At 45.1% G+C, this 26,446-nt stretch overlaps 2 protein-coding genes across 3 annotated transcripts in view; one reads left to right on the top strand and one right to left on the bottom strand.

Moving 5' to 3' along the window:
• The window catches only part of LOC139054752 (uncharacterized), a 52,848-nt gene continuing 26,402 nt past the window's right edge, over positions 1–26,446 (top strand). The window contains exon 1 of the mRNA XM_070532324.1: positions 1–1,413. Coding sequence (XP_070388425.1) covers positions 238–1,155 — 918 coding nt within the window. The 5' untranslated portion in view covers positions 1–237 and the 3' untranslated portion in view covers positions 1,156–1,413. The remainder of the gene's footprint in view (positions 1,414–26,446) is intronic.
• Positions 12,146–26,446, bottom strand: part of AP-1sigma (AP-1 complex subunit sigma-2) — a 31,371-nt gene continuing 17,070 nt past the window's right edge. Inside the window, exon 5 of one of the 2 annotated variants that reach the window (XM_065436130.2) lies at positions 12,146–17,010. In XM_065436130.2, coding sequence (XP_065292202.1) covers positions 16,966–17,010 — 45 coding nt within the window. In that variant the 3' untranslated portion in view covers positions 12,146–16,965. Of the gene's footprint in view, positions 17,011–19,014; positions 23,291–26,446 lie in introns of those variants that run through there. The other variant, XM_065436131.1, reaches the window with a different exon arrangement.

The following is a 26,446-nucleotide window of genomic DNA, read 5'->3' as shown; positions in this document are numbered from 1 at the left end:
TAAATGATTTCGCAGTGTTTATGCAATATATCTCTGTAATTTTGCACCATCAACTTCCGCAAGTTATCCTGACTCTACCGATATTCATCTTCAAGGTGGGAACTGCATTTTCACCACTTTATTGGACCATTTCTGCCGAGCCGCTGCACCGCCGAGCTAAGCTTACTGCTAAGCTTAGGGCTCCGGCCGCTACGTGAGCCGCAGTTACGGCTGCGCGTCAAATTTCTTCAAGCCGCCATGGAAATACAAGTTGCAGGAACTGACATCTCACCCACCGAGATTTCCGAAGAAGCAGGATGGTGCACCATTGGCCCGCGTGAACGACTTTCTCCTTGGGGCAAGCGCGCTAACCCTAACATTGCATCAGCCTCCCAAACCGGCGTTGGAGACACGAACAAGGCGCAGCGAGGCCCGCGCGCTCACAAGCAGCAAGTTCTGAAGGCAGGGAAGATGCCCACCCTTCCACGTGATCACCACAAAGTAGTTATCAGGCCACGGGGCGGCTTGAACGTTGCAAAAGTCGGGGTCGTCCGCCTCGCTTCGGCCCTATATAGGGCGGCAAACGTATCTCCACAAGACGCCACGGAAGACATTGTCTGCCCAAATATTCAGCAAAATATCATCGTTGTGAGTACCCCTCACTCTCCTAATGCAGAACGATACCGCCGACTCGATAGCTTTGAGGTCGACGGACACAAGTTCGAGATACGGGCATATGAAACTGCGCCCGACTATACAGTCAAGGGAGTCGTCCGAGGCATTCCTCTCGAAGAAGACGCGAAAGACATTCACCTCAATATCGTCAACAAGAGGAACCCGAGTGCCTTAGCGGCCAAAAGACTCAGCAAGACCACGTCGGTCATCATCGCCTTCGATGGTGGCCGAGTACCAACGTGGGTGTACTACGGGGGTGCTATGCTCAGGTGTACCTTGTACAGAAAGCAGATTGACATGTGCCACCAGTGCGGACGCGTCGGCCATCGCATGGACGTCTGCCCGAACCCCCAAGACCGTGTGTGTAGAGGCTGCGGAGCCTCGAACCCAGACCCCAATCACACATGCACGCCAAGGTGTCACCTTTGTGGGGGAGCGCATCCCACTGCGGACAAGGCCTGCAAGGCTCGATTCAAGACCCCCTATCTCGTTAAGAAATGACGCGGCGACCGACAGAGGGCAGCTGCGGAGGCCGCCCTCGAGCTACAGCAACAGACCTACGACCAACATTTCCCACCTGCCTCCCGCTCCCGCTCTCGAGGCCGGGCCCGGTCTCGCTCGGTTGCGGGGTCTCCATCCCGCCGGCAGAGCAGGTCTCGGAGCCGGGCGCGCAGCAAAACTCCCAGGGCGAGCCGTAGCCGTTCGAGCTCTCGGCGTCCGAAGCAAGCCGGCCAGCAAGATTCGGACCTACCTGACAAGGTGAGCTGGGCAGATGCAGTTAAGGGCTCGCTGAGACGCAAGGCTCAGGGAGCTGCCTCGACTCCAATAGTGCCTACTGCCTCAGAACCCAATAATAAGAGGGACCCCAGGGATGTGGCCTTAGAAGAAATGCAGCGCGAAAACGCACAATTACGTACGGTCGTGCTACAATTAACCCAAGAAATTCGAGAGATTAAACAGTCCATGGCGCAGCCATCTATACCTAAACCTCCTTTAGTCCCGACTCCCGTCACGAACGGTAACGACAGTGCGGCGCCGCCCACAAAGAAACGCGCGGCGGCCAGTTCCGAGTCTCAACAGCTCGAGAACCTCGAATCAGCAGTAAGTGATTGGCGCAAAGCACATGTCACGATAAATGACTGGCGGAAAGAACAAGAAGAAATGAGGAAGCTGCTTTCAGAAATTCAAACCGGGATCCGCAACATCGGCGTTGCGGTCAATAACCTCACTGCTCGAACAGACAGGGTTGAAGTCCATATAGACAAAATCGAGACTCACATAGGCCTTCGCCCAGGCGTGGAAATGATGCCCACCATGGGCCCTACAGTCATTCACCCTAGCCCTATTTCAGGTAACGCACAAGTACAGCACCACGATGGCCAGCCCCACTAACGAGCTCGTCGTGTGGCAGTGGAACTGTCGGGGCTTCACTAAGAAGCAACCACTGCTGCAACAATACGTCCGACACGCGAAACCCAAACCCGACATCATAATGATACAAGAAACAGTAGGTACCGTACCAAAGCTTCCAGGTTACACTGCGCATGCCTCGCCGATTCCCGTTGATCGCGGACTTGCAATTTTAATTCGGAAAGGGACAGTAGCGCAAGAACACAGCGTAAGCGGCACACATGCGGAAAACATGCTTGTAGAGCTCCTTCCCAATAGAACACGCAACCACAGTGTATTTCTCCTCAACGTATATAGTAATCCGGCTCACTCACGGGCTCGTTTCCTCTCTCTGTTCCGAGGGGCGCTTGCCTTGGCGGGCGCAAACCCGTTTCTGGTCGGGGGAGATTTTAACGCCCCGAACGAGGCCTGGGGCTATGGCTACACTACCGCCAAAGGTCGACGCCTGTGGCAGGACCTACATGATGCCGAGTTAACTCTTATTACCGATCCCACGGCGCCGACCCGCACGGGCACCTCTACGGCACGGGACACAACACCAGACCTGACGGCGGTCCGTAACATCCCTCAAGCAATGTGGCGCAATACCTTTGAAGATCTCGGTAGTGACCACATGATCATAGAAACACGAATTCCTCAAGCGGGTACACCCCCTTTTCCTAAGCTATTCAAATGGACGGATTGGGACAAATTCCGAAAGCAGCGAGCTGAACAGAGAGGTGAAGAGAACATCGATGACATCGATGCATGGATGGAGACGCTCAACGACGACATGAACAAGGCGACGCAGACGCTCGCACCCGAAGTCCAGGTTGACAGGATCGACAGCCGACTAGCCCACCTCTGGGAAGCCAAGACGTCACTAAACGCAAGATGGAAAAAGCAAAGGCACAACCGAAAGCTTCGTAAGAAGATCGCACATATCAATCGCCAGCTGGAAGAACATTGCCGGACCTTAAGCCGCCAACAGTGGTATGACATCTGCAACGCGGTCGATGGGCAGCTCCACAATGGCAGTACGTGGCGCCTCCTTCGTCACCTCTTGGGGGAAACGCAGAGCAAGTCTGCTCAGCAAGCAAACCTGCAACGCCTTTTGCACAAGGAACAGGCTACCACGAGTGATCACCAGCTCGTGACACGCCTGCTAGCCAAGTACTTCCCTCAACGGCCCGATGTTCAACACGGAGATTACACTGGAGAGACAAATGTGACACTCGATGAAGAATTTCACGAGTCAGAGATCCGCGCAGCTCTCCACGACCTTAATGGCAAATCAGCACCTGGTCCCGACAAGGTTACGAACAAGACTCTAAGAAACCTCGATGATGCCTCGATAACCGCTCTTACGGCATACATCAACAAATGCTGGCGAGCAGGTTGCATCCCAGAGGCGTGGAAACGCTCTAAAGCAGTCCTGATACCGAAGCCAGGCAAGCCGTCCAGCCTCGATCACTTGCGGCCCATTTCCCTCACATCCTGCGTTGGCAAGGTGATGGAGCACGCGTTCCTCTCCCGCATCAACCACCACCTCGAGGACACTGGAGCCTACCCACCCACTATGGTGGGCTTCCGGTCACACCTCTCCACTCAAGACGTCATGCTCCAGCTCTACCACCAGATTATCAATGACCCAACTAGTGGCAACCGAACCATCCTCGGTATAGATTTGGAAAAGGCATTTGACAATGTAGCACATGCAGCAATCCTGAGCCGCATAAACAAGCTCAACTTGGGTGAGCGAAGCTACAACTACGTCAGAGACTTCCTGTCGCGCCGCACAGTCACCCTCGCGGTCGGCAGCATGACATCCGACGAACATACACTAGGAAGCACCGGCACTCCTCAAGGATCGGTCATATCCCCGCTCCTTTTCAACCTCGTTATGCTGGGTCTCCCGGCCTACCTCGACCAGATCGATGGCCTCCATAACGCCTTGTACGCAGATGACATCACCCTGTGGGTCAACAAGGGCAGTGATGGTCAGATAGAATGCACCTTACAAGCAGCGGTCTCTGCAGTCGAAACCTACCTCCAAGACACAGGTCTCCGACTATCTCCACTGAAATCGGAGCTGCTCGTCTACCGCTCGCGCCGCCGGCCCAAGCCTACAGCCGAATCGCGCCAATGTGACGACATAATCCTCTATACGCAAGACGGCTCCTGCATTCCCCGAGTCCCGAAGATACGCATCCTAGGCATGCATATAACAGCCAACGGGTCAAACATAGAAGCTATTCGCAAAATCGAAGGCAAGGTTACAGCGGCTACCCGCCTGATCAAACGCATTACAAACAAGCACACGGGCATGAAGGAGGACAGTGTCATGCGCCTCATACACTCGTTCGCAATCAGTCACATCACTTATGTGGCTGCCTTCCACAACTGGAATGTCACTGAAAGGGAGAAAATCACACCCTTATACGCAAGACTTACAAGATCGCCCTTGGCCTACCGGAGTCCACAAGCACTGCTCGTCTGCTACAGCTGGGGGTATACAACACGCTTGAGGAAATTGTGGATGCGCAAAGAACCTCTCAACTCGAACGCATGTCTCTGACAGCCACGGGCCGCTACATCCTGCAGAAACTCGGCTTCAACTACCACGTCCAACACGGTCAGAAACAGGTCATTCCACCTGACCTCAGCGACACGCTGATTGTCGCCCCTATACCCCGAAACATGCACCCCGAATTTAATCGGGGCCGACGCCAGGCCCGTGCCAAGGCACTGCTGCGCTCCTTGGGTGGAAAGAGGACTACGCGCTTTGTAGACGCCGCAGAATACACACGAGAACACCGGTTCACGGCGGTAGTCGTAGACGTTAGCTCCCGGCTTACGCACGCGTGTAGTGTCGCAACAGAATACCCCGAAACAGCAGAAGAGGTAGCAATTGCGCTTGCGCTTACCGACCCCCTCTGCGAGGTAGTTTTTAGCGACTCACAGTCCGCAGTTCGCAACTACGCGCGGGGGCGCATTTCCTCCGAAGCTCTCCAGATTCTAAGGAAAGCTGGTCGACAGCACTTCGATAACACCGCCATCACATGGTTTCCAGCGCACGTCGCCACCCCCACCGATGAGGGCCTCATTAACTTGAACGAGGTAGCACACCGCTCTGCGCGAGAACTGACCCGCCGCGCAGAATCGGAGACCGCCTCTTCGAGTTCAGAACTGCTGGCTCAAAACACGCGAGAACGCCTGGTCAGGTACAATGACATCACCAAGCACTACCAGCTAGGCAGACGGTTGCTGCCCCCACCTCACCCCATGCTGAAACGTCGCCAGGCAGTCATCTGGCGACAATTGCAAACACAAACCTTCCCCAGTCCGGTGCGATTGCAGCACATTTTCCCCGCGCAATACCCGACTGCTCTTTGCAAATTATGTCAGGCAACTAGAGCGACGCTGTCACACATGTTGTGGGAGTGTCGGGTTACATCAGCTACAATGGCAGTAGCTCCGGAGGCTCTTGCGTCGAAGTGGGCCGCCGCTCTGCGCAGCTCCAACCTCAAGACACAAGAGTGGGCTGTCCAGCAAGCCCGAGAGGCGGCGACGAGGCAAGGCCTCGAAGTCCCCTCATGGGAGACCTGAGCCCGGGTCGTCAAACTTGCCGGATTCAGAATAAAGTTGTTTTCATCCATTATGTGCTTCGTCGCGCCAACATCGCAAGCACATGTAGTTAGAACACCCTTCGAGGAGTTCATGCGCAGCGTTAAACCTTATTGCTATTGCTCTCAATGTTTCGTTCGGGTGAAATAGCCAATTGTTTTATGAAGATGTTATAGGCGGTACCTAGGTCCACACCCTACCACACCCCGGCAACGGCTGCCTCTCGGTAAAGGAATCCGATCTCTAAGGCTATGCTTTAGCAAGGTGCATGCGCCAGAAGCGATTGCGGAGCTGCGAACACGTCGGGGTCACCATGTTTTAAACATAACCTATTTTTCAAAGAGCTTTATCTGCGCAGACACTACCGCACTTTAGGGCAAGCCTCACACGCCCACATAGCGGTCTTCCCAAGGAGGCACAGCGCCGGTGTACGTTAGAAACGATGCCGGAACGGAACAAAAAAAAAAAATTTTTTTTTTGACCGGCACGAAAACGTAACTGAAAACTTTATTTTCTTTCGGAGCGAAACCGAAATATGTTCGTTTCGGTTCAACGGGAAAGTCCGCAATGCGAAACAACCAACGTCAGGCAACGTCACCACTAGCGCGTATTTCATGCAGGGAAATTGCGAGCGATAGCCGATCGAACGCTGCACTAATCTAAGCCTGCCGTTCGGTGCGCTAGCAGATCTGCATCGTAGCAAGCAAAACCCAGGGCTTGCGCGCTGAAGAGCTTATCGTTTCGTTTTCTACTGTTACAACGCTTTGTTATCGAAGTTTTACCGTTGGTTTAGGATCGTTTTATCGGAACAGCGGTCTCGCATTTCGGCGAGAGGACTCGATACCGTGCTACTTGAGATCACGCTCAGTGCCTTGACTCAAAGCACTGAGCATGATCTCAGAATTCATCATTATTCAGAACAATAAATACTATGTTTTTATCGTTACTCTGCTTCGAATATTTTGCATGCAAACCAAAACTGTTGTGAACCGCTACGTATCACTGTTTTAAAGCATGAAATGCTTTGAGCTCCCGTTGTCGGCGGCCTTCATGTGACCTTGAGCCAAAAGCCAGAGCTGTCAAGCGGGAACTCAAACGAAAACATCCGGACAAACAGTCAAAACTTGAAGGCGCCCTGAAACACTTTTTATCGAAGTGGAGAAAGGCATTTTACGTGAAAATGGCCTATTTGAGAAATACATTGCCGCGAAAAGTACTTCAATGCGTTCAGCAGAAGCGGAGTTATTGGTACTCAAACACGGCCTCCGCTGTGCCCCCGTTGCTTCTACAATGCCTTGCACTGCGAAGGCTACAGCGCAGTGGGGCGTACCCACAACACTCCACCTTCTAAATATTACCATGACGCGCAGTTCAAAATGTTCAAATTTAAGTGGACTCGTCACCCCACGGCGGCCGCGGTATCTGCGCCATGTAGCTGACCGCAGCTTGACGTCAGCTATCGGGCAATAGCAGCCGTGTAAGGGAATGACGAAATAGTGCGTCTAGAAGAGAGTGATGACAGAGCTTTTTTTGAAAAGAGAGCGTTTGAGAGAAAGGCGACTTGGCAATCCGCTTGCGCGCTCCACGCGCCGCGTACATCAAAACATGGCGGAGATGTCGACAGCAGCGTATGCTACCCACAGACTATGTTATTTCACCAAGCCCGAGGGGTGGTTCAGGACTTCTTTAAGATTACTGCGGTGTAATCTTAAATGGTGCGGTGTAACCCTTTGTGTAGGACCGCATTACATACGCTACAGTTACTGCTCAAACAAGTTACAAAACATACTGCTTCCGAGTTCTTCCTATTGTTTGTTCCCAATATCACTCAAGCTGCAACTTCTAGTACGCCGAAGTTTTGTCATTTCCAATAGCGACGTTCAAAAAATTTAAATGCGCATACAAGGCACCATATATTTCATTATCTTTTGGCACTCAGTCAGGGTTGCCTTTTCAATGCCAGGGGTCTCAATACCAGGGGTTTCAATACCTCGAGATGGCACCACCTTCAGGCAATTTTCTTCCAGCTGGGCAATGCGGTCTGTCGTGCTGCCTTCAATTGGTTTTCTTCTAGCTGGGCAGCGTGCATATGGACCAGTGCAGTGTGGCGTGATGCGGTGAATTGCAGTGTGGTGGGGTGTGCCGTTGTGAACACGCACTACACCCATTTTAAGATTGTGGCTAGCATCATCTCCAACCAATCTACTTTGCCGGTTGCCATTTCATGCTTACATCTACTCTCAATTACGGGAGAGCCAGCATTTTTTTTTTCGTTACAGAGCAGAACCGGAAAATTTTTTCAGTGGAACGGAAAACACACCCTAGTTAGAAAACTCAGACGGTGGTGCTGGATTTCCCTCTAGGTAATATTGTAAATCAATCCTACATTTACATGATAAAAATGTTGATTCAAAGTGGTGAAAAAGAACATGGAAACTAACCAGTAAATTTCAAGCTAACGGCAGAGACAGTGACAAGGAAAAGAGGACTAAACGTAAAGTTACAGAGGCAAGAACAGCGTACAGGATAGGAACAGTAGAGAAGCCAGCTATGTAAATATATCAAAACAGCTAAGAATGAAATCAGAACAGAAAAGTATTGCACTAATTCAAAGGGCAGCACTCTGCTGTTAGAAGCGAAGCCAGGGTGTCTGGGGAAAAGGTGCTGCAGGAGACTTGCCGGCAATACATGCGTAGCATGCACAGAGTGCTAACCACGGGGCATATTTTGTTAGCGCATCACAGTATCCATCCGAAAGTCATGGATGCAGCAAACCCGCCTGAGGTAAAACACTTAATCGTTAAGGAAAATAAACTGAACTGGATAGTAAAGGAAAGCCTGTCGTGTAGACTAGTAAAATGCGACTACAAAATTTGTGGTGCGAAAGCAGGGAAGATTTTTCAAGATCAGCAATTTGTTGATATGATAACACAAACCGTGGATCTATAAAAACCGAACATAGGCGCAGAAGAAAGGAAAAAGTAACGAGCTTTATCCCGTTTCAAAGGGGACACTTCCATCATATCTATCCAACTGGTGGAAACACATAGGTCACAGCATCTGGATGCCTGTCAGGCACTGCCATTCAAGCCCAATATTCGAGCCCAATAAGACTTGCACGCCTAACTCTTGTACATTTTCTTTCGATGCGTACAAGAAATCAGACTTAAATCACTGGCGGATAGAGAGGGCAGATTCCTCACCCCGAGAGATGCCGGCCGATGACGCACATGCGCATTTCAACGCTTGCTCAATGCACGCGCTACTTCCATTTTGTTCACTTCCCCTTTTTCACCATACTCAGGCGTTTGTGTTGTCAACATTACCTTCATTTCTCCATAGCCTTTACTGCTTACCTCTTGTTCTGCTTGTCAATTCGTGCACATAGCCTACTGCACATACCCAGTGACCCAAGCTGTCTATTCGGGCACATCTTCAGCGTGCACATGTACAGTGGACTTTAACTGCCCATTCGGGCACATAGCCAGTACCATACACCCGCTGCCACATACCGAATAGCACATACTCTGGGTCCCAATTAAGTTGGGCATCCGTATGCACTGCAGAAAGAGCACTTCAAACCAAACACACCAAGTGGGGAGAAAAGCAATTAGTTCGCACTTTAAACAATAAATTCACGCTGCAAGTTTTTTTTTGGCAATAATAAACACACTTCAATGACAATGGGGTGCATGATATGCACAAATGTTCAAAGTGTGCGTAAATTTCGGTGAAAATTCTTCAAGGCAGGGCTGTGCATGTCGCTTGTAGTGGGTAGTCTTGCAAAATGTGCATCTTGCTTACCTTGTTCCAGTCAGACAAAGAAGCAATAGGCGATACTCAATCGGACATGCCGATTGTGATTAGCCATGCTAGCAGCTTAGAAAAAAAAAAGTGGAAAATTGCCTCCCAATAATTCTAGATCTCGCTGATCACCAGCATTCGGCAACCGTACTAGCGTTACTGTAGTGGTCCTTTTTTTCATGAGAAAGCATCGAGTCTCTCAATGCAGAGAAAATTTGATGATGGCTACTATCCATCCATAGCGTGTGAAAATAGAGCAGGAACTACTATTTATGTTTTGTCAGCATGTTGAAGTGTTCATTTATCCAGGGGTAAATGAGTCCGTTAGTTACCATGTCCAAGACTATCGGTTATAAATGAATTCACCTGTGGTTCAGAGTATAGTAAAAGCCGACTGACGTTGTAGAGCTACGTAATGAGTGAGGGCGGGCTCCGCATTCCCATGTAGAGCCTTTCAGGCTGCTGGCTAATCATGGCGACAGCCATATTCTTCACACTCCAGCGATCACTTCAGATAGTGAAGTTCTCACCAAATCATTTGCAAGTTGTGGAGAATAACCTGTCAACACGTATTTTTTTTAAAATCACATTACTTCGAACACCATGGTGGTGCAAGGGGACATTCTCAGAGGCTGTACTAGAATATGGTACACACTATACCTGCCACAGCTGCAACCGCCTTATCGCGGCCAGTAAGGAAATGTGATTAAAGGTTTCTTGCGTTTAGCGGCTGCTCTTGAGGATTCAAATTCCATCATGGGCTCCTGTGCTGGTATACTTAGCCGTTCCTGGAGATGCGTTCGCAGTGTGCAGTACTCGAATCCGTAGCGCCATGCATTGCTGTGCATTGCAATGCAGATACATGCATAATGTAAATTCTATTCTTACTTCACAAAGGTGATGTCACACGCATTTTCTCGCACAAGGGCATGCTGCATGCAGCGGATACCTGGCCCCTAAAGTAAATGAATAACAAGTGAACTGGTGATATTTTATTGATTAGTAGTATGTATTAGGCAGTTTTAGGTTGTTGCGTACCCAAAGCTAGACGATACAAAAGGAGTTCCAAGAACGCAAGCAAGGGCTTGAGTGTGCCATTTCTAAAATGGCCGTACACACTGGCAATTACTGCGCAAATTGTGGTGACTGTCGCAGCTAAAAGCTTGGTGAGCAAACATGATAGTTTTATCCTTATTCTCTTACTTTACAATAATGCAAGATCATAGTCAAAAAGCCCGCGATGTGCAGAGTAGAAGCTAAGCCAATTGATCATACACTTCCTCTGGCCAACCTCTCTACATTTTCCAGTCATTAAAATACTTCTTCTTCCCTCTAATGAATGATGATCGCTTTCAGTTTTAGTATCCCCTGTTCCTTGTTTCAAACATACTAGCATCGCACATCACTGTTTTATCAATAGAGACGGCCAGGTGCTCCACCGTCATTGAAGTTTTAAATTGTGGCATTTCTGCATGGTATGCGTTGCAATTATTTATATTTCTATTCGTGTGTGGTTATTAAAAAAATGAACTAACATAAAATTGCCATCTACTGCAATAATTCTTTCAATTACCATTATTTGCTAGGCTTCAGTGACTCTGGGTGTCTTCCAGTATTTAGCAGCAGATGTATCTTGTATCTGATATCTTATAATATACAGGATGCCTCAAGTGATGCCTCAAAAGTGCAGATACTGATAACCGTCTTGACGAACGTATCGTGATACAAACACAAGAAGAGTGTTTTAAGATACTATCTAGGTAAGATACATGTATCTTCATAGCTCCTAAGCCCTGTCTGTGTGATTCATTCAGCCTTTGATATTCACGCTGCCACAAGTAATGGTTCTAAAACCCATTATTTAAACTCCATGGGAGAAGTCCGTCTTGAGAGGGGAGTGGGGCACTGCCCAAAATGATACAGTAGATGTCATTGTAATTTGAGTGAAAGAGGAACACAGGAGAGAGCACGGCAGACTGGGAATCCGGTAATTGTACAGAGCGCACAATACGCACTACAAAACCGCTGTGCACAGCGACCCTAAACACCTTACCACATGCGCAGCAGCACCTAATCTGTGCCGTTTCCTGTACCGGGACAGAGGCCACCCAGTCTACGGTACCTCTCCATTTACCACTGGCCTATCATCATGAGCTGGCAAGAAAGGCGGTGCCAGTCCATGGCCTGCGCGCGTCGCAGAAATCACAGAGCACCACTTAGCATCCTGCAAAAAAAGATGCTGATGACGTCACATGAAACTTGACGAGCGATATGGCATACAATTGAGGCTTCTTTGGCAACAAGGAGCAGGAGGTCACAGCAAGGAAGAAAACATAAGGAAATATGAGCAACGAATTGAAACAGGGAAAGGGTATGCAGTGTTCGGGGTGAGGTTGGTTGAAGGCAAACTAAGGACAGCTAGTTCACAGCCTACGGACTCGGCAGGGACTCTACAGTGAAATAAGCATTATGAAGCAATCAACCATGTACGTGTCAACCAATCCAAGCAATGTGTGTTCCCTTGTGAACTTGCAGACTAGATTAATTGCGCAAGTATGCATGCCTGCAGAACACTCCAGCACCTTTAGGGAAACAGTGATGATGGTAGTCATGCATGTGTTCTGTGCACACGGCACCAAGCTTGCTAACGGCTCTTGAGAAAAAGGTGGCATATTTGTAGGTACGTTTTATTCTGCTTTGTTTACAGCACAGTCGCCTCCTGATGTAGCAGATGCCAATTTGACCAATCTCACACAGCGATTCATTGAAATACATTTAAGAAGAAAAATAACAGGGGCCCACAATACAAGCAACAGATTACCTCTGTTTCCACTGCTATGCAACAAGTACAGTGGCATTCCAACAAAAAGATCATAAGCAGCAGGTATCAACAAAGCACACAAGCAATGCTCTCAAGTCTTATTGAGGTTGACCACCACGGATAGACAGCAGAAGTACTGAAGGAAAGCATGGACAGAGTCCAGCCATGGGATGAAAGGCATGCGACACTGCTGAGCCAACAGCTATGCAATGGACAAAGAAAGAAGTACAGAAGCAGGTAGTTGGTCTGCAGATGATTCTTGCAACAGGCAGTGCGTCAGCGTGAGCTGCACAACTTGCCTTTCAACAGATTATTTAAGCCTGCTTTCAGCAGTGCGCGGACGCAGTCACCAATCTCCCAGACAATACACACCAGTATGCTGACTTATCTGGTGGCAGAAAGCTCTATCATCTGGTGGCAAAAAGTTGTACAGCAACAACAAATCAGCTTCCCTTTGTTTCTGGAGCAGTGTGCCCATACCTAACATACAAGTGGCTAGCCAGTCAACATCATGCCTATGTCTGGCAGCATGTAAAAGGATTGAACCCATTTGATCAGTTACATTTTCCTTTCATCACTAGGGCAAGCCACGCACTTCACTATATCTTGGTTACAAGCTGGTTTTGAGAGAAAACTTGCAAAAAGGCAATTGAAATGATATTTATGCTTTCTCTCATACTATACCCTCCAGGATAAGCAGGTTGGCAAACCTCACGTGATGTAAAACACTGAACATGCTGGCAAGAAAGCACTCGCCATAAGAGGATATTCGGTATATGCCCCTTTGGACAAGCAACACCACAATGAAAAGGCTTCAATTGGGATAAATGTCATGCAAACTTCCAGACAAAGGTTAATCAACACATTATGTGCCTTAATAGCTTAACACTAATGGATTCCTGGGTTCACAGCAATGCTAACACGCCTCACTGTTCACAGCACACCATTTTCTTTCTTTTTTACAGTGTGAATTGCTTTGAATGCCAAACCAGCCATGATACCTGTGTAGGAATGTATTACATTTCAGCTGCCCCAGAACATGGCAAGCAAAAGTTTGCCCATTCCTTAAAATAAACAGTACTCTCCAGTGCCAATAATGCGCACTGGCAAAATGTAGTAAGTAGTCAAAACAACCTGCAACACTTGGTTACAACAACTACATACGGTTAACATCAATTGAGGACTGTTCACACACTCACACTACATATAACTGCAGCTCATTTCTGGCACACTAAACAAAAGTATATGCAAAGAACCACTATACATGCTGTAAAGTGCAAACAAAAAAAGCAGCTTTAAGGCAGAGTTTACGTTATGGCCATAACTATCACATTTTATCTAACCAGTGACATAAGCCTCTGTGAGGGTGACTCAAAACTCATACACATTTCTTGAAACACTGGCAAATGCTTCTTCTTATGACTCTACTGTGCATACAGCCTAGCACATGCTCAACAATCCAAAAAAGAACATAACAAAGGAAAAAGCTTGGGGTCTCTCATTTTTCTGATTAACAAAAGAAAGGAAATGACTTCTCAAACAATTTATTTGGGCACATTTAGTCATCTGCGAAGACTTGTTCAACTTTCAACACAGAAATGAATTTGTGCTGCCCTTACACTCCAAAGCAGATGCAACAGAGTCAATATCTCCAGCCTTGGGGGGTCTCAATAATCAATAAAGAAATTCAAAGTTTATAGTGCAGCACGAAGAACCAGTTGCATCTTTTAAAGAGTGGCATGCATAAGTAAACTAAACTGCAACCACCGAAAAGGGCGGTTCAGCTCAATAAAAGCTGCCTGTGCAAGAACAAAAAAAAGGAACATGATATAGCTGTGCTATAAGAGTTGCACTATAAGATGCACACAAAGGTAAATTAGCAGTCACCTGTCAAGAATTTGACTTCTTTGGGTGTCATCTGACTTCATTTCAAGACGAGCACAAGACTCAATAAGGAGTCACCCCTATAGCTCTTGCTGCTGAGGTTTGTGTTAAGAAAGCAGCAACGCACCTCGTGACAACGCTGCCAAAGAAAGAAGTACTTTTGTTTTACCCTTAAAATGATGAGATCACAGTTATATGAACCCCATGAAGTAGTACCTAGGGCTTGAAGATATCACAAATGACAATGCTTCCTACCCTTTCCCACAATCAAAAGAATGTCCACACATTTCGGGCTGATTCATGACAAGCAGGAACCTTGCAAGCTCGTCTCAAACTGACGAAGCTCACTATGCAGCACTTGTATAAAATTGCACAACCAGTCGAAGGTAACAAGTAAAATGTGCAAATCACTGAACACTAAAAAGTCAGAGAACACAGCAAGTCACAATGTGCACATTTGCACAGGTGCAACGTAAAAGCCAGGAAATGTACTTCACTCTACTGTTTCATGAAAAAGCTACTCCAGTGTTCAAGGAACGCCTCAGTCTGAGCTCATTCAACCTGAAAGCTTCCCAATCATGTCGATCTCATGTACACAGATGTCCAAATAAGGACAGGTGTACAATCAACGCTGCTTGTAATCAGTGCTGCATTGTATGGATGTAATACTGTTGTTTCAAGTACCAGCATTAACCTGAGCACCAGACCCGATTGATGTGCATGCATGTTTCCCCAGCTCTGAATTCCAACACTTTACTCATACTGCATGCACTGAACTCCATACAAAGAGGCAGCCCAGACTATAGCTTCATCAAGAATATACCTAGAAATAAAGAAAGCCTTGCTGCAAAGCTGGCCTTCGCTTCTATTATCACCTTGAGGATGTATCGGGCATGGCTTATTACTTTCATTGCATGTATTTCTCACTTGCAGCCGATCCTGCAGGCCCTGATCTCTTACCACTGTGTTATGTGCTGCTGATCTCCTAAACCAACTGCCTAAACAAAAAGCTTTAGAGCTTTGAACATTTGCAAACAACCTTGCAGAGGAGTTGCTCTGACTTGTCATGAATGAAAAACCAAAAGAGAAGCAAAAACCATAGCTCCACACTCTCATGTAAAACATGAACCTTGAACACCGACTTTTGAATCATTTGAAAATGACAAGCTACCGCTGAGGTACAACTTGTGGCCTATGACACCTTCACACTAATGCTTTTTAGACACACTTTGATGACTCGGCAGTCATGTAAAGAAATCATACATGCATGAATGGAACTAGAAATTCACAACAAAGTCCGCTGTACCATCCAAACCCAGAAAACCGCTCTTAAAGCCAGCACTCGAAAGCAACTCAATGCCTTTCTGATTCACAACAGTCCCTAATATTTATTAAGCAAGAAACTACGCTTCACTAAAAATGGATGGAAATATGCCTCGATCATAAGCTTTTTTCACTGAGGCTTAGCCTCATAAATCATAAGAAAACTTAAACACAATGACTCACAAACTTGGTGCAACGCTGACATTATTAAACACAACTCACAAACTTCGTGCAACGCTGACATTATCCTCAGGTTCGACAACAAGTTGAACATGGCAAGTATAGGTGCACAACTACATACCAACTTGCAGGGAAGTCATCAGTCAAAATTGTACTTGAATAAAGAAATTAATGTCACGCCAAAAAAAGAAAATCACTTCTAATCATATACCAGCTGCCAAACCATCTGCTCAAACATGTAGCTGCCATTCAAGATCCGTGCAAAGCATGTGGTCATACTTCATTCGTGTCTGCGCACAAAGCTATGCTCCAGACGGCAGGCTTCAACTGTCATGCTGTGTGGACCATCCACAATCAGAGTACTTGTGATGCCATTGTGCAGCAGTATGTGCAACGACATGAGTACTAAACAAGCTTAGACACTGTTTTCCAGATCAACGTTCCACATGCTTTGAGCAGATCATGCCTGGCCTTACCAGAACACTCTTAACCACACTAAATAAGAACATCTTCACACTGTCATTAGAAAACTGTGTATTATGGGCAGCCCCAATCACATGATGTTTTAAAAAGCTGCCAGATAAACTTTCAGCAAAAAACCCGGCCTTAATCAATCAAAGTTACTTCTTTTGAAAACACTCCAATGCCAGAAAACACAACCTCCAACACACTTACACTGCGCTGCTGGCACAGCAAAACAGTTAGCTACTAAATTAAATAGGTTAAGTCAACATTTCACAACACTCACATCACTGTGCAGTGGTATTTTCCTACTACTACAAGGCAGTCAGCTCACTTTCACACAGCCCTACATCTACACCTGCATTATGCCACAAAAAATAGTGATACCTGGGAGGATGGCAGGGCCAGTAAGAACTACCGACACTGAACATCAAGAGGCTCTTCAGGGCCACAACAGAGTACCAAATCTTGAGCAGCAGCAATCGGTGTCGTAGTATCAAGAGCAGACAAGTGATAACCAGACCCACAATCAAACTTTAAAAAAAAGCAATCCATTAAAAAGACGAGAGGGGAGGAGCAAAAAGTATGTTAAAAAATGAATCAAGCCAGTGGTGTGCACACCATTTTCTTACTCCCACCTCATCTCAATATAAAAAAGATGAAAAAAAATGACTCGCTCAAGACAGCAAGAGAACACATACTGCTTGGAGTGGAATGCACAACGGTTTCTTTAGGGGGTGGACAGATTAGAGCGTTCTTTGTTAGAAGTTGCCCGTAAGCCCCGGCCGATCGGCAGAAGGCCGGAGCCCCACGGTTGTGCCCTAACCGAGTCCGTGATCCTCAAAAAACCCTTGCGGAGTTTCTTCCTACAGAAGGTCGGGGGCAAAGACAAAGAAAAAAAAAGAGGAGGCCACCGTTAGTTTCCCGGCAACACTCCACATGCCACAAGGGCACTCAGGAGAACACCAGAAAGAGAAAAAGAAGCAACGATGAGAGGAGTAGGGTAAGGAGGCCAGCCAGAGAAGCACACCCTCAGCAGGGAAGGTTAAACAACTGGTGGTAACACACACACAAACACAAAAATGTTGTACAGCAAATACACATTGCCATACCACAAGCCACAGAGAGACATCCAAAATAGTTGTTTATCAAGCATCAATCAAGGCACTGATAAGCACCAAAGGCTTGTTAATGCGTGGCCAGAATGAACATGAGAATCACCCATGAACACGCTGCCGAGGAGAGATAGATGAGCATGACCCCCTGAAATCAGCACATGCTGCTTATAAGCAAGCCCCACATACGTAAAAAATTTAGAGTGCAGGTGAAAAGAGCAGACAACAATGTTGACACTTGTGTTCTTTGTTTACCACTATGATGGATAGATGGATGCAAAACTTTAATGAAGGTCCTGAGGTACGCGACTCAGCACGAGAAATTTTTTCCAAGTAACATGTGAAAGCCTGGACACATCTACCTTCCTTTCTGAAAAAAATTTGTCAGTGGAGCTTGTAGGAATTATTTTTGCCTGCAAGGCGTGGAATTGCAGCGCCACTGCATCCTCATGACATCGCTCACTGCAACATGTCTACCCAGTGGATGATTAGTATTAGTAGACTTAGTATTATTAAGCATGAGAAGCTTCGGGTAAATATGACAACCTGTGCCAACTAAGAGGTTGCAAAACCAACTACCCCTACCCATTTAGCCATATAACCACAAAGAATGTCCCCACGTAAGTACTAGCATGATGGGTGTCAATGTTTGTGTGAGTTTTGATAGGTAACAAATATCTTGAACATCCTAGAGCAATACAGCTGCAGTTGCTACTTTTTTGCTTTCCAGAGCACAATGAGCCACTACCTCAACGTCCATGTACAGCTGCGTTATTAACTGCTAGTGAAACAGCAAGACAGTGAAAGGTGCATGTGATACAAACACATACCCTGACAACATGGACCTTAAGTTCCACAATGATTGCTTCAGTTAACGACTAGACTTCATGCATGTGAAAACAGATCTTACTAAGAAATTACAGTACAACCCCGCTGATACGCTTAGAGTTGACCTTTCTTGGCTACTACCTCGAAGTCTGTGCAGTGCCAACTCAAAGCCTGAAGATTGAGACATATTTTATGCCCACTACCATTTCGTTGCCTTCCTGAATTTTACCCATCTTTCCTGGAACTCCATCCAGTGCAGTGAAACACGAGTCATGACAGCCAGTCAAAAATGACAACGAGCCGCATGTCTAAAAGATAGCAGATCTTTTCCACTGTGCACAGTTGGTCCCTAATCCTTTTACGCGGCTAGCATCATGTAAGCAGAGATTAGCAGAAGGCAATAAACAGCTGAAACTTTGATGTTCTTGCCAGAGATTGGCAGATGAAATCACCAGCTTTTGCAGTGCCGCATGCAGCTGGTGAGACCAAGTATAGCATCCCATCTATCATGACAACCTACAAGTGCTTGCAACTGTAGATAGAAAATGCTGCCAAAAACAGTTTGCCTTGCAGGATGTAACAAGACCCAATGATGAATGCACCAGACTGCTTTTCCTTCTCATGTTAGTTTATTGCAAAGTCATCTCTGAACCTCGGAACTTGACATCCTATGGAGTCATCAACATAACAAACAAGTACTCTGCACTCCACCACAAAGCACCCTCCTCTCCCTCACCCTTCCTTTATTTTTGTATGTATGCATGTATTATAAGTACACACATACGGATAGAACGGATATGGATACAGAACGGATACAGATAGTCACGCAGATAGAACTGGCGGTGGTGTGCTTGGACGGCAAGCAACCAAATGGGATGAACAATAAAGATATCAGCAATGGCAGTGACACAGAGTGCTACAAGAAACTGGCAGCAGACATGGGTTTATTCATGACTTCAAGAGTTTATTAAGCAGAATGCAAAACACTGACAGAACACAATAACTCGGCGCACAACACAGAATATTCACTATTTAGCTATTCAAACTGATCCACCATAACAATGATTTTCAGAGGGTGCAACAGAAGGGTCACCAAGTGCGGTATGCTGAACACCTAAAGTGTGTTGCAGACACAACATATGCACACAGTACATTAAACCTGTATATTATGTTTATAGACAACAACAAACGTCTCTGCAAAACACCTTCAAACCTTAGCAGACATGCCTTGAGCAGCATTCAATGGTCACGCCAAAGATTTCAACAAAAATATTTCCCATTGTACAAAATCATAATCTTTTGAATTTACTCCATACATTCAAGCTAATAAACTATCATTATAAAGAGAATATAACCTGGCCATCCACAAGGCAGAGGTGCATTTCATAGATTAGATAGTACTCATTTTCAATAAATGTAAATATTCAGCACCAGATCACATTAGCAAAGGCTATAATAAATGCTAACTCACAAGTGCACAATGCACATATGTTGAAACTACGAAGTGAAGCATTATGTAATGTAACAGAAGACAAAATGGAATGACAGACTCTTCACACCACTCATACAACAGTATAAATGTTTATCAGAATCTTTAAGAATACGTTAACTTCAAAAATGATCACGAGTTAATGACCATGAGCAACAAATTAGATACATTAGCACCATGCATGATTAAAGTGTGCTCGCGTATAATAAGCACGCATAACACCCCTATTACTCAGTGCAAGAAAATTATTTTTATTATCTTACCGATGATTGTGCTATCTCAAAGTACTGCTGCAAGCAGCGATTGTGTTCAGCAACATTCTAGAGTAATCTGCACATTTATATAGCACCAGCAAATAATTTTTATGCTTCCCGGAACTGTTTGTTTCATTGTTATAATGATTGTCACAAGCACTACATAACAGCTTGCTTTTTAAACATGACAATGTGTCCGTGGCTACCTAAATGAAGCATGAAAAGTGCATTCTGTACACAGTTCCTGTGCATTACTAAGTGCCAGCATCTGTGCAACAGTAATTCTATGAAGAAATATGAATAACAGAATCAAGTAACGTGCAGAAAAGCCCACCAACCTCCCATGTCCCACCAATGTTATCCCACCATCCCACCAAAACAGCACTAAGAGTATTTTCCCATAGTTGCCAGTGCTGCGAGCCACCTACCAAGTTAACAACACTCCTAGCATAACTTCCTCTCAAGTCTAATGGTGTAAGGTCCTGACAAGTTTAGTGTTTTGTTCCCATATGTAGCCTCACAATAAATATTACAAGGAATATTCAAAGAAGAAATACTGTTTTTACACAAAGTTACACGACAAAAGTTTTCCACACACCAATTTATAATCGAAAAAGTGCGTCATAATAAAAAAAGAGAGCCCGGAAAAAAATTGCCACATCTCTAGAAGTAAAACATACAGAACGTACAATGAACACCTACTCTCAACTTCCTGAAAGGTTCCACTAAACTGTTACACTACCAGAGAAAGATAACAGGCACATAATGACACTAAGCACTTCCATGTACATAGCTCCAACATGAAGCATCTGGTATGCTGAAATGCACGTGTAATCCACTGAAACACAGCCATGTATGTGTTACATGTAAGATCAAACATATTTCAGCTTGATTGCTTCACATGATAAATATGAAAGGACATGCGTCCCATAATTTTAATGTGGAAAATATAAGTGCTAACAATGGCAGTTATGAACAATATGGGCATGGGCCAAAGCCTTTAACCAAGAAATTTAGTTGGTTAGTGCGGCATTCACATTGTAACGTTAGGGGGCAAACCCAGTACTGTGCCAGAAATTAGAATACATAGAAGACTGTGGAGGAAAAAGAAAAAGCAGACTCATCAACCACAGAACAGTTTCATACAAAAGCAAAAGAAAGGGAATTTTCCTACTAAAGTTACGCATAAATCTATGCATACATTTACACAGCCCAAAGACTAAACAAGAATAAGTGAAATATACATGAAGTACTGCTACACATGAGCTGATATAACTACTGCTGCAATCAACACCTATGGCCCCCATATACAAAATCCCAATTTAACTGCATTTGCATATTTGCACAAAAGGTAATTTGCAGTGGTCGATGCATCACGCCAAACAGATACAGCAATTTAAAAGTAATACACGAGGTAGAATGTGCTCACTATTCTCGTACAATTAGTGAAACCAATGCCCAGCGAGAGGACCTTCTCTGCCAATAGGCACGGCATCGACCATCACAGTTAATTTTCCCCACTCACACCTGTTCTAGCTGAGAAACAAGAGCACATCTGCCTGACAACTAGTGCATTTGGACAATAAGGCAGGCAAATGCAAAATTCTATGACTGATGACAAAAAAAAAATGCTCCGCCATGTAAACAACACAAATGACTCAAATGGCGAGAATGAAATGTGGCAGCCTACTGCTATGGTTGAGGAACTGCAGAGGGATGTTGACAAATTGTAACCAACTACATCCACAACTTTGCAAAAAATGCGGGAAAGCTTATGATAAATTGTATTTATTGAGAATGGGTGCCACACAGCTTGTGCTGCTTATTTCAACAAACTTTGGGCTAGTTGGCCATTGCCAGCAATGGCCAAATGGTCTTTACTTTTTTTTGCAATAGGCCACGTACACCCGACCACAAAAGGATTCGCCGAGACGCATGACAACAGCTTCCGACGAGATGGTCAGCATGCATATCTGCGCACACATATGCTTTCATGTTTGCAGCCATGCACCTATTTTCCTGCTCCTGTTGTAAATGCCGATAGCAATGACACAGCAAGAAAATCATTCGTTCTATTACTGCCATTGCCATATGAATTTACGCATGTTTACCCTCCTTCCCTTGTTTCTCACTCACAAGCTGCCCACTTGGCAGACTTTCCGTGGCGAAAGGTGTTACAGGCATTGCAAGATACATCTCCATTTTGTGCAATATAGTGCTTAAAGTGAAGGTGCCCAAGGTGAAGAAATCTTCAGCATTTGATTTATTATTTAAATCCGATTTCTTGCAAATATTAATGTCCAATTTTACTAAACGCTTGTGCCGTTTAAACACGCAAGAAATAACAGGCACAAGTGCAAGCCCAGACAGATGACGTGCACATGCAAATGCAACCAATAGCAGGAGCGAGTTGCTAGAAACCAGGGCATTCTGACCAGCACTTACTTGCCCCACAGTACTATATTGTGGCCGGGTGTAGGCCTAACCACAAGAGCTAAAACAAGCAGGTATTGAAAAAATGAAATATGAGATTAGCAGCAAGAGAAGCACTGTTATTTATGCACGACTTATTCAGCTTTAAGAAACATGTCTCTGGTCTTGCAGCACTTTTCTCGCTTTCTTATTTTCACCTAGCCTCCACTTCAAACGCCTGTACGAATGCCACATGCACTGTCTCAAACCTATAAGTCAATAACCTTATCACAGAAAAAGTTGGTATAAATGCTACAGCATTCAGAACAGAAATTCAGTGCCAAACAAGAAAGCATTACTAGTATACAATATTTGACACTGCCGCTATTAGGAACACAAACATGCCACTTATCCTCTAGGCCAAATAATCTCGCATGATCATATGAGAAAATACAAATATACAGGATCACATTACACCGTTCAATGTGGAAGTGGAGAGGCATACTGGCTTTTCAATAGGAATATCATATTGACTATGGCCACAGGCTTAACATTACAGCCTCCCTAAAATGCTGAGAACACTGGTACCAAAGCGTTACCAAATCCAAAGACACGCACACAGTTTAGAAGAATGTAACATGCCTCTTCTGCAGTTCCTCAAACACAGCAGCACCATCCCATAGTGACACCTGAAATGCCGTTTGATTTAAATGAGTTTCTCCAAAGCCAATTTACAGCTTCGGAGCGCCAAAGGTCTTATTATATTAGTCATGAACCAAAATCCTTTGTGCCACCACGTCGCTGGTTCGACAATTGTGTTCCAGCTTCTCAGACTGCAATACAAGTTTGCTTGGCAGAGGCAAAAAAAAAAATGAGAACTCTGCTCAGGTAGCACAGAAAACAAATGAAAGGTGTAAGGATGAGGGGGGGATCCGTTATTCAGCATGGGCACAAAAGCAAGCTCCAACTACGCAGGAAGGGAGAATGGGACGTGCAGGTCAGGCAGACACGATGGTTAGTCTTGCACGCCAGTCTCAAGCATTTCGTCCTTTAAAAAATGGGTAGGGGAAAAAACAAGAAAAGGAGGAAAGAACAAAAAAAATGACAAAGCAGGCTTGTTTTTTTCTTTTTCTTCTTTTTTTGAGCTGTTATGCAAGTTCAAAAATATTTGCGAGCTACATTACACACTGAACAAACACTAGCAGAAGGGAAAACGTTTCTAGACATGCAAAAATGAGTACAACCTCTGTTCAGAAGTAAAAAGCCGCGAGTGGTTAGTGTCAGCATTAGGTCTTTTGGCAGAGGAATAGATGCCCTTAGCCCAACCTCTGAAAGGCGAAGATGCTAACTTTTTCTCACTGTTCCAAGATCTGAAGCTTTGGAGATGCAACGACAAACTTGCCAAAGCAAGAAGAACCTGCTCTCCGAGTCGCTGTAGCATGAGGCATCAAAAGGGAGCCCACGATGGCTCCTTAGAATAGCTTATAGTTAAAAGAGAAAAAGGAAAGCTTTCCAGCTTATTTCTAAAAACCCTGAGGTGTTTTACCAAGCACTGGCTTCTCGGCTCACAAGTTGTATACATTTAAATAGTTCTCTTGTTTATTCTATCCTTTCTCCCTGCCCTTTTACTCCCCCACCTTCCGTGCCTACTGCTGACCACTGTCCAGGTGTCAGGAGACTGTGCCAGACAGTTACAGAGCAGTCAGCAGCAATTTCCTTCCCTCCCATTTTCCTTCCTTATTTTAACTTATTTCAATGAACAACCAATTACTACTACACTACACAAGCTTTCTTCCATGCCCCCCACCCCATTAGAACATGACTGGCTTGGTTAGGAATCAAACCAGCAGTTAACTCTATGCTCAGTAGGAGCATACCATGACGACAGGGCCCACCAAACATATCTTACAGGGGTTTTCTCTGCAACGTCACACTACAATCAGATGGATGGCAAAGTTCTTCTACCACAACTCCAACCCCACCCTTCCGAATTCCTAAAAAAACTCGTTAATACAATGGTAGTCCCACAGCATGTCTTGGCACTAGCCTTGGTGACATGCCGCATGGCAACTTTTATACTTTTCAACAAAGGATGTTGCCAGCTATGAAAGGGTTATAAATAGCACAAGTCTGTAGAAACTAAGGTTACATCATCATTGTCAGGTGGATGGAAAGCTGTTTGTGATATGCTAATGCCATATACAAGCTAAACTGAAATCGGACAGCGTAATGCTAGGGAAGAGTGGCTTGTACACATCCTCAGCCGCAAGCTTTGTAAACTGCCATAATGCCGCACTAGCACTGTGCACAAATTTCATTAGTCAGTAACATGAAATTTCAATGCTGGTGATGATCATAGCATAAACCATAATATGGGATGCGATTAGCATGATCAAAAGGGAAAACACCTGGCATTCACTCAACCTTCAAGTTTGTGGTCGCCATATTTTTAACGCTTGTACAGCGCATGCAGGATGCTATGTCAACTGGCGAATTAAAAGTTCACTACCATATAACGCAGTCATCGAAGTTGCAAAGACATACCGCTAATGTACACCTGACAACATCGCTGCCATCACATTTATTGCCACTGCCCTTCCTAGCAATAATAGGTGGTGCTGATGATGAATTAAATATGCTGTATTAATTTTTTTTTTCAGCTTGTCCAAGACCATGTTTACTGTGAAGTTCTGAAGACACTATGACCCCTGAAGTATATCACTCTTAATATAATGCAGAATAATGCAATATAAGGCAGAATATTTAGGAAGCAGTCAGCCAAGATCACTGGCAATGTGTCTTGTGAAGAGTGTTACTTCTTGAGCGGATTTTCTAGCAGATATTGTCCATTTTAGGCTTTCTCGGCTTATAAAATTCACTTTTAATGGATGGCAGGTTTTCCTCTCTTTATGCATTTAGAATGAAATCCTAATAAGACTATCAATTCATTCCCTAACATACTTGGCAGATTATAGCAAATACTGTATGTAGCTTTAGCAGGATTGCAGAAAAGGAGAACAATTTTCAATTATCCTGGCACATTTTATTTCCTCAAATATGAAACATTTCTTGAAAGGTACTCAATGAGCATTTTGCTTTTGATGTAAGCAAGTGTAGCAGTATAAAAATGTTAACATTTTAAACATGCCTTTTATCACATATTAAATACGCCTTAAGTATTTGCAGTGTCATGTCAAAATAATAGGTCGCTGTGTTAATTAAAGATGCCTGCTTGCTATATTTGATAATATTCATCATTACAATCTATTCCCAGAATGTTTTTATCTCATTCACAAATATTTCTTGCAGGTCTATAGTGGATTCAGAATGTCATTTAGGAGAAATCCTTTCTAGAATAAATGAAACTGCTGCTCATGAAGTCCTTCCTAATGCCAGGCCTAAATGAAATGCTGATATCACGTGTAACCATCAAAAACTAAGGCTGTGTGACATAGAATCATGTACATCACATCAATGTTCCAAGGTCAGTGATCCTGAATGCAATATGTATTAAAAAGAAAGCCAAATCCCCCAAAACATGAAGAATGCACTTTTAGGCATTAAAATCTTTCCCCCGAAAGATCACAATAGTTGTAGTGCAAAACGATTGTCATCATGGACGAAATTTTCAACCACAGATGCAATGGTTATTTAAATACAGGTACTGTGAACAAATGTTGGCCCATGCCAATGATGGCAGCCTCACATGTTTTTCCCTTAACTATGGCTATTTTTGTTGCTTAGCGAGACACTATAACAACACAACATGCCACGCGGCCTTTATGGGCCAGACGCAGGCACCGAACTTGCACAAGAAAAAGGTCTTCAGCTTAAAAGGTCTTACTCAAGCTGCGATGTCATTAGACCACAAAATATGCAAAAACATTTGCATTACGAAATTTCAGCTTCTAGGAGTCTATGTGAAATTCTCACCACTGTAAAGAAAGCCTGTGCGCTATATACAATGGCCACCGGGTTTGTCTACATTCAAAGGATTGAATGATTACACATTCTCCACCAGAACAGTACAGCCAACATCCACAAAGCACAGCTCTGTTGGGTTCAGAGAATAGGAACAGCACCATGGCAATTGTCGCCTGCAAGCAATGCCTACTGCACACAGTCATCGAAAAGCTGCGATCTCATGCCCAGTGTCACATCAGTCAAACTGATGTGGAAACTACGTGGCCATATATCTGAAGAA

This window comes from Dermacentor albipictus, chromosome 1 (genome assembly GCF_038994185.2).
Source record: "Dermacentor albipictus isolate Rhodes 1998 colony chromosome 1, USDA_Dalb.pri_finalv2, whole genome shotgun sequence".
NCBI classification, from domain to species: domain Eukaryota; kingdom Metazoa; phylum Arthropoda; class Arachnida; order Ixodida; family Ixodidae; genus Dermacentor; species Dermacentor albipictus.
Note: the sequence above shows the minus strand (reverse complement) of the source record. Positions and strands in the feature narration are given on the sequence as shown.